Source organism: Symphalangus syndactylus, chromosome 11 (assembly GCF_028878055.3).
Source record: "Symphalangus syndactylus isolate Jambi chromosome 11, NHGRI_mSymSyn1-v2.1_pri, whole genome shotgun sequence".
NCBI lineage: Eukaryota > Metazoa > Chordata > Mammalia > Primates > Hylobatidae > Symphalangus > Symphalangus syndactylus.
In genome coordinates this window covers 65,515,100-65,530,000 of record NC_072433.2, presented here as the reverse complement: position 1 = coordinate 65,530,000, position 14,901 = coordinate 65,515,100, and the positions used below count along the sequence as shown (strand labels likewise).

At 35.3% G+C, this 14,901-nt stretch overlaps 1 protein-coding gene across 3 annotated transcripts in view; it reads left to right on the top strand.

The window, feature by feature from the left end:
* The window catches only part of AP3B1 (adaptor related protein complex 3 subunit beta 1), a 290,306-nt gene extending 275,672 nt beyond the window's left edge, over positions 1-14,634 (top strand). For 2 of the 3 annotated variants that reach the window (XM_055299187.2, XM_063612139.1), the window contains 2 exons: positions 1,439-1,577; positions 13,905-14,634. In XM_055299187.2, coding sequence (XP_055155162.1) covers positions 1,439-1,577; positions 13,905-14,058 — 293 coding nt within the window. In that variant the 3' untranslated portion in view covers positions 14,059-14,634. Of the gene's footprint in view, positions 1-1,438; positions 1,578-13,465; positions 13,502-13,904 lie in introns of all 3 variants that reach the window. The other variant, XM_055299189.2, reaches the window with a different exon arrangement.
* The last annotated feature ends 267 nt before the right edge of the window (positions 14,635-14,901 follow it).

Here is a 14,901-nt window from a genome sequence, read left to right as displayed (position 1 = left end):
AACATAGTTGCATTCATTTATTCAGCAGTTGCTCTTCAATAGAGCTTAATGGAGAAGGTTTAAATCCTAAATGAGTACACACATCTCTCAGCAGTGTTATGTCAGCCACTGTGCTTTACTTAAAAGCAGTGTTTGACTGTTTGTATAGTTTTTAAAGCTTTTGCCTAATGTTGAAGTTAAACGGTCTAAGACAGAACATAGTGTTCCCAGAGTTTGAAAGTGGTTAGTAAAAAATGCTTGTTGTTAGAAGCTAGATAGTTCTATTTTCTAACTGACCGCAAAAATCTTTTCACAATGTTAGGCTTTAGTGTTTTCATACTGTTAATCGTAGGGATTCTTTTAAATTTTAGGTTTCATTTGCAATAAATAAATAAATTAAGTATATATGCCTGAAGGTGCAGGGTCTTTTGAAAACATGAAATCAGATTTTTACTATTTTCATCAATTTTGTAAACTACTGTGCACATATCAAATATCTCAAAGAGTTATTGGTTCTAATAGATGCCATTAGATGTCTATGACTTATATCACAGATCCAAATAGATGGCATTTGTTGTAATTAATTTGTTTTTTAACCTGGGCACTAAATTTCAATATTTGTTCCAAGTGTTCGGTATGTTGTTGAATTTGTTCACTGAACATTTTTACAGGAGGTCTGGATATTAATGGCATGTCTTGCATTAACTCTGTATGGGTGTTTTTTCATGCTTTTGCTTAACTTAATTTCTTTCCTAAATATTATTTGAAATGTCCCTGGGATTTAAGAGTTTTCATTCTCATTTTTTCCTTCCTTTTCAAAGTTTTTGCTTGAGGAGTTTCAATCAGTGTTTTTGTCAGCAAAACACTTTCCATTCACTAGACAAGTACTTTTATCTCTAAGTATAGCCTAAATACTTGTGCATTTTCAGTGACTTCCAGTCACTGTTGAGATAACTTCCATCTGTCATACTGAGGCCATTTATCAGTATTGCTGCTAGTTATACTGGAATTACTTTGATGTGTTCTCAAGCAGCATTTGGCAGTGAGAGATCTTTGAATGAACAGAAAAAAATAGCAATAGTAACAAATACATTTATATATTATTAAGAAGTAAAAGCTTGCTAGTTTACATAAACCCCAGATTGAGTATACTTTAAAGAGACTGAAATTGATGTTTCATATTTGTGATTCTAAGTTTTTATCCTATCATACTTAAAATTAGATTTATTGAGTGATTTTTTACTGAATTTTTACACATTTTCCTATACAATGAGGATTTTTAAAAAACTTTGAAACAATTGCATTTTGTTTTAGTTTTATAATTATCTTGTAAATTACATCCTAAAGTGGTGTTTCTTTTGTTGAAAAAAAGTTAAAATTTTGGCCATGAGCTTAAAATTCTGTAAATGTAATTTTCAAAAAGAAATTAATTAAAGGGAGCCTTCTTTTGCTTTTACAGGAATGCTAACAGGAATGAATGAAACTTCTGCTGTAATCATTGCTGCACCACAGAATTTCACTCCCTCTGTGATCTTCCAGAAGGTTGTAAATGTAGCCAATGTAGGTGCAGTCCCTTCTGGCCAGGATAATATACACAGGTAGGTTCACTAACACACGATGTGGAGGTGGAGATGACTTGAATATGTATAAATATATAATTTTAAATTCATTGTTTTCTTTGGAAATAATAACCCCTAAACATATATATACACACTCCGTTTCTTTCCTGATGGTTATAGTTGTTGATTGCTTTGCATTAAGGCTGTCTTTCCCATCTCAGAGCATCCTTATCATACTGGCATAGTCTTTCCTGAAAGATATACAGAGCATATTCACATTTTATAATAGCTTGGTAATTTATAAAGTTGCTGTTTATGAGATGGTTGAGAGTTTATCTTATTTCACCAGATTCAGTAGATGTCCAGGAAGAACTATTCTATAAAGCAGTATAGTTGGACTTTTTTAATTGAAAGGGAGGAAGTTTGGGTACTACATACAGGTTTCCTTTTGATAGCCATCCCCTAAGACTGCTTCCAGTAAATAAAGAGCTGCTAGATGACCAACATGGTGGTAAATACAGCTTCTGTTTCTTAGACCAGTAATATTTTCTATCACCAAGCATCTGAAATATGAGATCCAAGTTATTTGTCCCGAATGGCAGCAGAAAATGTGATTAATGTTTGCCCTCTTCTATTTTTGTGAATGCCAGTGGCTTTAAATGAATGTAAAGATAAAAATAATTATCTCTTATCCATTTGGTGATTGCACAGTCCTCTGTGAGCTTAAGGGAATTTGTTGCAAACCATCTCATGGCAGGCATACTTCTGCCATTAAAAATATCTACAGACTATATATTTAGTGTGCCCCTTCTTATATAATTATCAATCATAGAAAACAAATTTAGCATCAAAGGGAAGGCCTGCAGACCTTAAAAAAACATTTTTTTAAGTTAACACAGGAGCAAGAGAGGCCCCATATGAAAAATGCTCCAGGTGATTTGGGTTTTAGATCTAACTCTGCCACTAATGGGCTTGGTAATCTTGGGGAAGTTATAACTTCTTATGTGTTTTACATTCCTCATGTGTTTGGAAATGGGTGGCAGGAAAAAAAATGTGAGGGAGGATTGAAATGAAATTCTGTGATAGCTATGAAAGAACATTAGATTTGACTTCAGAAGAGCTGACCTGCCATTACTGTATCCGTAGTTGCCTAACTTCACTGTACTAATCACGACGGAATAAAAACTGCATGTACTAGTTGAAAAATAGATTACCTTGTACTGTTTTTTTTAAGTTGCTCAAGAGGTCTCATGCTTTCATTTCCTTTTTTTTTTTGAGACAGAGTCTCGCTCTGTCGCCCAGGCTGGAGCGCAGTGGCGCGATCTCGGCTCACTGCAAGCTCCGCCTCCCGGGTTCACGCCATTCTCCTGCTTCAACCTCCCGAGTAGCTGGGACTAAAGGCACCCGGCACCACGCCCGGCTAATTTTTTGTATTTTTAGTAGAGATGGGGTTTCACCGTGTTAGCCAGGATGGTCTCGATTTCCTGACCTCATGATCCACCCGTCTCGGCCTCCCAAAGTGCTGGGATTACAGGCGTGAGCCACCGCGCCTGGTCGCTTTCATTTCTTAGTTTATGACAAGCTCTAGATCTATCTCACGTAGGATGGTGATAAAATAAGAAAATGGATGTTAGGTCATGATACAGACCACCACAGAAATACAACTTATTTATCAGTTAATGTTGTTCAATAGGGAAAAGAGTAAACAAAAGCCTTTTCAGTGAAAATAAATATTTTGATTTTGAGTTTTCCTGTTTTAATTTTATTCTGCTTTAAATACTTCTTTTCACTTTCCTAGGTAATTTTCTCTAACAGAAACTGTTTTGTTTTATTTATGGGTCCTTGGAATTACTGAATTTGCTAAAACACCAAAATGCTGTATTATCAAGTATAACTTCTTCAGTATGAAATTTTACCTGAAACACCTAGTATCCAGCAATACTGCAGTCTTGTTTTCGTATGTTCTTTTGTAATGTACAAAAAGATATAGAGTAGCCACTGTTTATGCTGGAGCATCTAGTTTTGTTTTGTGTATAGGTTGTTTTGGGTTTCTTTTTTTTTTAACTTTTCTGAAAGCAATGGCAGCTGTCTAGATTTTTGTTTCTTAGAAGAAAAAATGTCAAGGCTGGACAAGGTGGCTTACATCTGTCATCCCAGTACTTTGGGAGGCCAAAGGGGGTAGATCTCTTGAGCCCAGGAGTTCAAGACCAGCCTGGGCAACATAGGGAGACCCTGTCTCTACAAAAAATATAAAATTTAGGCCGGCATGATGGCACATGCCTGTGGTCCCAGTTCCTTGGGAAGCTGAGGTAGGAGGATCGCCTGAGCCCAATGGAGGTCAAGACCATAGGGAGCTGTGATCACACCATTGCACTCCAGCCTGGGTGACAGAGTGAGACCCTGTCTCAAAAAAAGAGAAAAGAAAGAAGAAGAAAAGTGAAGTTACAAAGCCACATAAAATGAAGGCTGTCTTCCTATTGGGAGATAGACTTAGAGGGACCCTTAGCACAGTTGTATAATTCTTATTAGTTTGCCAGTAACTTGTCTTGCTGGTTTGGAATGTAATACCTGTAATAACCTGCTCAAATGATTTAAATTAAAATTACAATCAATTCTCAATTGTCCATGCTAATGCAGAGGAGACACACAACTAAGAACCATTTATATTTGACTTTGGAGTGCAGAGATTGAACCCAAAACTTAATGTTCGTGGTCCTCATACTCATCCACAGTGTCTTGAGGCTTTTCTGTTCTAGCCGTATCATCAATGGTCTGGTGTTTGGCCCTGTAACCTGGGGGAGGGCCCAAGTTACTACAGAGTCAAAAGTCAATAAAATACCTGTAGATACTTAAGAATAGGCTGTGCTGTCTTAACTTGCTTCTCAAGTCCCACCATACTGAATTGAAAAATATTTCATATGTGCTTTTATAGCTAAAGTATGGCTGTAATAATTTTAAATTTTAAATTTCTAAATTTTAGAAAGCTTCTAGGTAACAAACACCTAAAGTTATTTGTATTTTTATACAGATATTGACATAAATTATTATCCTGTGTATGTAACACTTTTTCTCATTCTTTTTGCTAACAGCAATTAAAACAAAAATAAACAATTGTTAATAAAACTGTACTTTTGTACGGTTTTTTTTTGCTTTTCTTAATTTCATTTAAAATGAAATAGGAATTAGTGTTTACATTATAATAATATAAATTAACTGTTTATTGAAATAAATGTTTTTTAACTATAGTGTTCCATATTATATTACCCTACCCTATGGAATTAATACATTTCTATATCTAAGTTTATATATTATTTAATTGCTAATGATAAAATTGAAATCCCTATGAGATTTTGAATGATTCCCTTATTCTTTTGTGATAGTTATGTTTTTGAGTTTATAAAGAGTGGGACCAAAGCCACTCTAATATTTATTAATGGTAATCAGTTTAGGATTATTTTTAAAAACACCAAGTATGAAAAGCACTTTTACTACTAGTACTTTAAGAGATTAAAATTTTCAATATGATAAGTTACTCTTGGCTGGCTTATGTTCTATTTAATTTTTCAGGATCTTTTCTTTCTGAGAGGACTTTTAATAAGAATTAGTGTATTCGTTCTAACCCTTTAATTAATAGAGTTTCCATTGCCTAATTTTGGAATACTTTATTTCTACTACTCTTCAAATTTTATATATTTTTGTATTAAATGCCAGGTAAAGAAATACTTAGTATAAGAATTATCTAAGGAAAAGTGAACCTTTATTAATGTGGAGAAGTATGTAATGGTATAAAGTACAACTTTTAATTGAACACTTAATAGAAAATGATTCCTAACACAGCAACACAAAATGGCCCTCATTAAGAAAAGCCAATTAAAGGCACACAGGTTTTATGAAATTCACTTCAAAAACCAGAAACATTTTTTATTTTGTTAACACTTTTAAAGATCAATTGAGAAAGCAGCTCTCCTGTTAGATTATATGATTTTTAGTTGTAATTTTCTAAATGAGTGATAGGGTCAGAGCCAAACAGTATACTATTGAGAGACTCATCTTTATCTTCATTTCTGTCATACTTACTTTAAAAACCTGCTCTTTGAGAACAAAATCATCTTACTGAGATATAAAGTGGCCAGGCATGGTGGCTCACGCCCATAATCCCAGCACTTTGGGAGGCCAAGGCAGGCAGATCACTTGAGGTCAGGAGTTCAAGACCAGCCTGGCCAACGTGGTGAAACCCCGTCTCTACTAAATATACAAAAAAAAAAATAGCCAGGCTTGGTGGCAGGCGCCTGTAATCCCAGCTACTCGGGAGGCTGAGACAGGAGAATTGCTTGAACCCAGGAGGAGAGGTTGCAGTGAGCCAAGATGGCACCACTGCACTGCATCCTGGGCAACAGAGGGAGACTCCATCTCAAAAAAAAAAAAAAAAAAAGATTCAGAATTATGGTCATTGTGTCAATCTGTTTTCCAAATTACAGTTAACGCATGACAAGCAGTATTACAAAAATGAGAAGGTCCGTCATCATCAAAAAGCATATATTAAATATGTAGCTGAATATCTTTATTTCCTGTGTAAGATATTCAAATTTATTTTAATGAGATATACTATACATTGTGAAGGTCTTAATGCATATTACTTAAGACAATACTAGTAAACGAATACATAAATAAAGTGTATCCCAAGGGCACAATGGACAGCATTAAACCAGTGTATGAATGGACTGCAAAGGGGAAAGGGCAAGACCTCATGTGTTCGAAGGTAGGAGATTAGAAGCATTAGCTGTGGGGATCCCGGGTACATTCAGGGCCAGGAAAGCTTTCATGTGATTCTCTGTGAAATATCCAGGAAGGGTTTAGGAAGGAGGTTTGTGTTCAACGTTGTGGAAACTGAGGTGCCTTGCTTTTATTACATTGCATGTCCTCTGATAACAGCACTAAGGAGTAAGTGCAGTGGCCAAAAAGCAGAAAACAAAAAACCTGTAGCTCCGAAATCGCTAAGGTTTTTCTGTACAAAAAAATCATGTGTGAGTTTGTGTAAAACTCAGATTTCTGGAACCCACCCCAAAAACTCAGCTTCAGTAAATCTGAGACAGAGCCCAGGAATCTCTATTTTAGGCAGCACTCCGAGTGGTTAGGAGGCAAATGTTCCAAAGTCCACAGTTTGAGGCTGCCCTGAATTATCAAGCTGTAATGCCACATGACACATTTCAAAATATTTTTTCCTATGTTTATATGTTTTATTTTTTACTGATTAGTCAGTAAGGGATGCCAGTAGATGAGATGTTTGGTTTAATTTGTCTTACACATATCCCAGAGTGTTCCAGCAAGATAGTGTATTGTCCATTACAGGAGCACATTAGAGCAGTGTCTATGAAACAGTCTTAGACCATAACTGTGTATGTCTTTCAGCAGTCTCGGCCATCTCACATTTTCACCCATAGTCAGAAATCCTGACATTTGTATACAATAATATTGTTGAAAAAGTTGTCACACTTACCTACTCATTTTGCCTTTTCATGAACCACAAATTAAACCTCTGAGGAGAAAATGTGAAATTTGATTGAAGACAGAACGTCCTGTCTCTGCCATGATTCTATTTTAGTTCTTAGCTTATTCAGTAAGATTCTGGAGCAACTTTCATTATTAACTTGTATTCACTACTGATATTCCTTCCCCCTCCCCCCCATATATCTTAATTAGTAATTTGGATTTTGTTTATCCTGTCACTTTTTAAATTTACAAGCTTTTACCATATGCAACTTGTGGATAATTACAATCTTAGTCAAATAAATGTTGTTTTACTATTGTCACCAAGTCCTTAACTATTAGGAAAGCCTGGTGCTGTGAGTGAAACAGTGTATCCATTGGCAACCAAGTAGTCAACTTTTTAATTTATCAACACACATAAAGACAGTTTATTTCAGGTTTAAAATAAAAGTCTTATTATTTAATTCAAGTACAGGTAAAAAACAACTTGTTTTATTTCTTTTTTTTTTTTTCTTTTAAGACAGGGTCTCACTCTGTTGCCCAGGCTGGAGTGCAGTGGCACAGTTATAGCTCACTGCAACCTGGAAGTGGGCTCAGGCAATCATCCTGCCTCAGCCTGCTGAGTAGCTAAGACTACAAGTGCATGCCACCATGCCCAGCTAATTTTTTTTTTTTTTTTTTTTGTAGAGACAGGGTGTCCTTACGTTGCCCAGGCTGGTCTTGAACTCCTGGGCTCAAGCAATCCTCCCGCTTTGGTTTCCCAAAGTGTTGGGATTACAAGCATGCGCCACCATGCCTGGCCAACTTGTTTCATTTCTAGGCCTTAAACTCACCCAGTTAATCACTGTTATTGCATACCTGTTTAAAGGTTGTTAATAGGGGAAATACTGGTACACATTATTTTTGGTATCCTAAAAAGATCTATAATGTGTAACTCCTTCACTTAGTATTTTTTTGGAGGCCTTTGTGACAGATTTTGCTAGTGCTAGGGTTGCAAACACAAATGGCAAAGACACTTCTTGATGGGGTCTCTAATATTTCCCTTTCTCTATTCTTAGATTTATTAACTTTTGAGTTGCTGTTTTTGTTTGTTAGTTGTTTTCTTCTCTGTTGGTAACTATGTGGGATTTAAATTCTGGGTAATTTTGGAGAATTTATAATTTTTGCTTTCCAAATAACATTGGACGTCTTGTTGCCCTAATTTTATAAGCCCTGATACTACTGTCAACCTTTTTCATTGTATAAACAGAAACAAAATTTTGTATAAACGGTTTTAAGTATAAAACTATCAGGCTCAGGTCTTTTCTACAATATGACAAATTTTGAGTCTCAAACAGGACTGAAGATTTGTAGAACCTCTTAATAATCAAAACAGTTCTTTCTCAGGTTGGTGGCTGTCCACTAGAGGACAGCACTGCTTTTTTATCTGACTGCTTTGAACTCTGCAGGCCCTGGGCATCGGTTCATTGACAAACAAATGCGGACCTCAGTTAATTTTCACACAAAAAGCATATTTGGATATTTCAGAAGTAACCAAACTGCACAGCTGATTTTTACTTTAAAACATTCTCTATTTAAGTTTTAAGTTCACCATTTAATGTCCTCTAATACAGCAATTTTACTAATGGGAATCTGTAACTGTTTCACGTAAAAATGAAAGAAAGGTGTTCTTGTTGCTTTTCCTTCTGGGTTGACAATTTTGTAAGGAATCAAAGATAATGGGGTAAGAATTTATTTGTTTTACTACTAGTTTTCTCTTGTTAACCCCATCTCACCCCACCTCCACCAGACAAACCAAAAATGCTCTGAAATAACTGGGATGTTTTATGTCTTCTTTAAACAAGGGCAGTTAGATTTTTTAGCTTTCCTGTATAAAGAAAGAGAATGCATCATTGGCCTGATATTGTGGGGAATACTTTTTTATACCATCTCTGAAGACTAGAGTAGAAACTAGAGAGTCCTAAATTATGGTGGTTGTTTATTTTTTATTTTAACTTTTCTCATTTGAATGTTAGGGGAAAATACTACAATATTGTTAGGTGATTTTTTAAATAATTGGGAAAAATACATTGCTTTGTGTAAATTCTCTAAACCTAAATCACGTGTAAATGCTTTTTTTGTCCTTCACTGTTAATTCAATAGTGTAATGATTTAACTTTAAAATGCAATTTTATAGTCAACAAATTAGAATTTTTTACAACTTACAAATTCTCTGCCTGTTTAAAACGTTCTACTATATCAACTCAAGGTAATAAAGATTTGTAATTTTAAATCCTTTGGCAGATAGCGCTCCAAATCACTACGCTTTGGTATTGATGTTTAGGAGGCTTATTCCAACCAGTATTTCTTACATATAATGATCGTGCGACTTCATTACACATTTGTCAACTTTAGACTAATTATTTTTATACAGCTAGGGCAGGGCACTGCATCTTGTGATCGTCTTTCTTACTAATAGGATTCTGTCTGCTTCAGCAGGCAGTAATTGAAGGCTTCATGTACAGAGTACAAAAAAAAAAAAAGTTTTAGCCTGAGTGGGTCATTGTCACAGCTTCTGGTAACCAGTAGAACAGAAAGCACAAGAAAATTGAACTCAGAATAGAAAAATCAGAAACCAGGAAGACTATCCAAGAGAAGAAAAAGCATGTCTTAGAGCTGTTGCATTAAGTATAGCAAATCTGATTCTGTGTAAAAAATGTTATGTTTGTGACTACCCTGGAGACTGACGCAGCCTCTCAGATAAATACTTTTAAATTCATGTTGTACTGTTAATGTTAATTGTTAGAACAATTGAATTATAGGATATCTTTGCCTTCTAACAAAGAACATGTATGATTTATAGCCAGTTTGTTACAAATCTTAAAAAGTATAGTTTAAGTGCATGGGGAATAAATCTGTGTATTATAGATATTAGATTTTTTTCAAATTTGTTGTTGCTATTTGGTCTGTTTTTATAATTATGACTATAGTTAAGACAAAATAACTTTTTAAGAAGAGTGAAACTTTTTTTATTTCCCTTTGACAACCAGCTTATTCTGTCTTTTTTGTAAATCTTAAGAATTCTTATAGGCTTCAAAGATTAAATGTCAATTGCTGGAGATAATAGACAAAGAGACATTTAATAAGATGAAATACAGATACAGCCAAACAGTTTTACCTTCTCAGTTGGTGATTACAAACAGCAAGTGGTTGGTGGTAGAATGAAATGAAAAATATCTAAATGGCATCCTTTTAATAGCATGGAGCCCATCATACATAGGCAATACATCTTTAACTGTCATCCCACTTATTTGTTCTCATTTGTGGTGTTACTGCTTTTCGAGGTTGATTGGTCTCCCCGTAGTCCCTCCCTGTGTTACAGCTCCATTCAAAAAGGCTTTGTATTTTTCATTGCTGGTGTCTCTTTAGGGAGAGGAGAGTAGGGGATATTTAAAATGTTTTAAATCTTTAAAGGCAGAAACGTAAAATATGATGAGGAATCAAGTCCGCATGCTTTGAATTACACATTACTACAAGTCAAGTAAACAATTTTTGAAAAGAGGACTCTTCCTTCTTAATGTTTTTGGAATAATAGATTATGTGCATATTAGGTAAATAGGAAAAACTATCTGTTGACCGATAAAAACAAATTATTAAGGGTGCATTTTTGTATATATGAAGATAATTTGTGTGACCTGGAATCAGAATGCTTGGGTTCAGATTTCTGCTCAACCAGAAATTTGGTGTGTGGCCCTGAAGAAGTTCTTCAACTTCTCTGGGCCTCGCTTCTCTCATCCGTAAAGTGACCTGCCTCATAGGATTAAATGAAATAATTCCAGTGAAGCACTTAGAACCCACTGCCAGAACACAGTAAGTGCTTAACAAATGATAGCTGCTATCATCATTATAGTGATCAAAAATGTCTCATGCCTTTTGAAAAAATTTTGTCACGGCGTGATCTTAGCTCAAGGCCAAGGACAGAGGTTCTGATGTCAGCCATTAAGTTTAGTATATAAATACCTGACCCACGCTGATTTTATAATCAATGTTTCTGACATCCCAAAGCTAGCCATTTATTACTTATGAATTAGAACTCTTTCCATAACTATTTTTTGCATGTATGTTGAAGCATAGCCTGTGCAGGAGTTAAATGATGAATAAATCTGGGGTGGTGGTTTTTGCCTTCCGAGGGCCAAAACAAACCAATATATCATGCTGTGTTCCAATTAAATATATCCTTTCTGAACTGTGAAATGAGAATGTCAGAACATCTGATCTTCTAGTCTTCCACTTTAAAACATTGCTTCCACCATTTGTGCCCACTAGAACATAGAGACCTAGTTAATAAAAGCAGTAGCTTTTACACCAGCTAGCGGATTCTGTTGCTAGGATGATTTGCTTAGCGTGTTTCCATTGCAGTGTAAGCAAATGCCTCTTTTCTTTCATACCCCTATTCTTTATAGTACTGAGACTTTTGTGGCAATAGGATTTCAAAAATATGTCCAAGATACTAATTCTAATCTCTGTCAACATACTGACACCAAAATTGACATTTGTTTCTGCCAACTTTATATTAATTGTAACATTAACTCTAAGTTTTTTAATAGAAAATAGATAAAATGTGCCTTGGGGCTGTGCAACCCTGAAATTCAAACAACAGTGCTTTTGTGTTCCTATTCAGGCATAATCTCCTTCTCTGTGGTCCCAAGGCACAAGTGTTAAGTAAATAAAGGGACTAATAAGACTATTGTTTACATAATTATAACCCTGTCAGAAATAGGGACCTCTGTTGAAATATTTGTTGAGTGAATTACACACGTGATGACCAAATCTGTGGGAAAAGTTGCATAAATGAATGGGAAAATAGAGCCACCTTATATCCTTTGGTGACGTGGTTTTACAGGAATATAGAAACAGCATTCTCCTATGAAGCAGAAGAGCCTGAAAAATTTAGACAAAAGAAATGCATAAACCTGTGAGGAGCCTTAGAAAAGAGAGATCATTTTAGGGCTGGTGATCTTTATGTTTCTCAAAGATGAAATCGAGGTACCTAGTTCATAATCTCTCGTGTACATCTGAAAAGCAGATGGATGTGTGTGTTAAGAGGTTTATAAAAACCTCTTTAAAAACATTGGTACGATTTGTATTCCTAAACTGGTTACTTACAATTGCTTCTCTCAGTAGGAATACTGCTCTGTCAGATTCCTTGGAAGTTTTCAGCATGCTTGTAGAGTGCACAAATAAATGACTAGGAAGATTTTCTAACATATTTTGTTGATAGCCCATTAGCTAACATTTTAAAACACAACTTCAAAGTGTTTATAATATTTGAAATTTAGTAAAATTAGCATATCTGTTTTGGTTTTGATACATTATTCTAATTATTGTTGGAAAACCTAGTTCATGATTTTATTTGTCCAAAAATGGCTTCTTTGGTTTTAAAAAAATTAATGTGTTATGAGATCTTGATGTTATTTTTTTAAAAACCCAAAAAAAAAATTACTTTTCATTTAAAGAGAATCTGCTTCCTGCTTAAGTGGCTAATATTTTAATTAAGTCGGGAGTGAAGTTTTTCTGAGTGTCTCCTGATAAACTCCCTCTTTTATGTTGATGGTAATTAAACAGATCCCTGTGGACACCGTGGGCTCTGTGCAAGGCCCATGCTAATTGTCAGACATGAGACACTGACCAGTTGGTTTGCTCTTGAATAGTCCGCAGCGTGCTGTTATCACGGCAGTTTTATTTTTATGTATTGTGAGCTGTTGTCAGGGCTAACTGGGTGCCATTGTGGCTGAAGATGTTGCGCAAATTGAGGCAGATGGCTCAGATTCAGACACGTGTCATATAGAAAGGGGCAAGGGGATTGGCCCTGCAAAGTGGGGTCACAGCAGGTCACAGACCTGCTCTACACTTGTTAGTGTTTTCAAAAGCTCATGTGCAGCAACTTTGTTTTTCTCCAGTCATCCCTGCAATCAAACCCCCTCCCCCAAAAAGTGTGTGGAACATGCTCCATGTGGAAAACGGAGGCTTGGGAGGTTCCTGTCCTCTTCCTTCGTGACCCTGAGGCTCAACTGTGTGTGCAGAATGAATTAGCAGGATTGACAGAAGTTCACTATGCCTGCAACGGCTTTTCAGTCAATTGCAGTGCCTAAAAGGCTAGTTTTGCTTTTAATTCCATGTAATCAGTAGGTTCATCATGTCTTGGAATTTAGTTAGAGCATTAGACCTCCAGTTTCCTCCGTTACACTCTAAAGCAAAAAGAAAGATCTAATGTTCTAAACATTTCAAAACAAAGAAAAAGGGAAGCATGAGGTTGCACTTAGCTGTCACGTGATTTTGTTTCATGTCATCATTAACATTAGAGATTTAATTTGAATATTTTTACATGAGTGAATTCATTGAAACAGTAAGAATTTATAATGTACATAAAATTATCTAACTTATTACATAATCATTTTCAGATATGAGGAGTAAAATTTTGAAGCTCCTTGAGAAAGGTACCTTTTCTTAACATGTTTTAAAAATAAAAATACAATGGCTTATTTAAAATGTCCTTATGCATGGTGAAATGTTAAATACCAAGTGGATGAATGATTCTCAAATATATTGTAATGGAGAATTATTCACATGCATCTATTGTTTAAACTAATAAGTAAAATAGACTTCCTTTTTCTGTTCTGTTTTAAATGTGCACTAAAATTACCTGCTTGTGGTTAGCATGGGCTGGACAGTTTATTGATTTTTCAGAAAAATGTTTGGCTTTGGGTTTTTGGCAATAGGGAGCCTGCAGCAAATTATTTCATTTGACAAAAAAGAGTTATTTTAATCCTATTTGAATGTATGCTATCTCCTTTTCCCTCCCCATCTCATGATAAAAGGTCTCTCCTTTTTCTCTTCCAGGTTTGCAGCTAAAACTGTGCACAGTGGGTCACTGATGCTAGTCACAGTGGAACTGAAGGAAGGCTCTACAGCCCAGCTTATCATAAACACTGAGAAAACTGTGATTGGCTCTGTTCTGCTGCGGGAACTGAAGCCTGTCCTGTCTCAGGGGTAACCTGCTTACATCTGGACTTTAGAATCTGGCACACAAGAAAAGTGCCTGGCATCCACTACTGCTGCCTTTCATTTATAATAATAGCCCTTCCATCTGGCAGTGGGGGAAGAATACACTCTTGACATTCTTGTCTCCTGCTTTAGAATGCTAGTGTGTATCTATCATGTATGCAATACTTTCCCCCTTTTTGCTTTGCTAACCAAAGAGCATATATTTTACTGTCAGTTATCTCAACTCTTGAATCCATGTGGTGTTTTCTCTGTCCTGCTGCTTCTTTTGGCCTCCTCGTCTTCCTTCTCTTTTTCGACAATGGTAGACATGAATGAGATATTTAAAGTTCATGGGAAATCATCTTCCCTACAGCAGTAAGCAAAAATTAGCAAAGAGATGTCTAAATGGCCTCTCAGCTTGGTATGTGAAAATGAGATCACATACTTTTTAAATCCAAATACAAAAAACGTGGTCTCTGCAAGATTTTGTTCTTTGAATTTCTTGATATTATAATTGATTATTGATAACTGTCATCATGAAATTATCTCTCAATAATAAGATAAATAAACTAGCATATGAATCATATTTGTCTTTGCATTTTTAATGAGAAACTATTAATAATCCTGAAGTTCATATGCTAAAGTTTTCTTATTTTAAATCAAGTATTTTGAGTGTTATGTTATGCAGAGAAGCAATGTGGTTTAGTGAAAGAAAAACCACTTCCAAACAAAGTAAATTTTCTACTTATATTATAGTTTACTCCAAGGAAAAAAAATTGGTGTATTTAATAACAAAAACAAAAATCTTCATGTTGCAAAATAAACATCTCTTTCTAGGTAGTTTTGATCTATT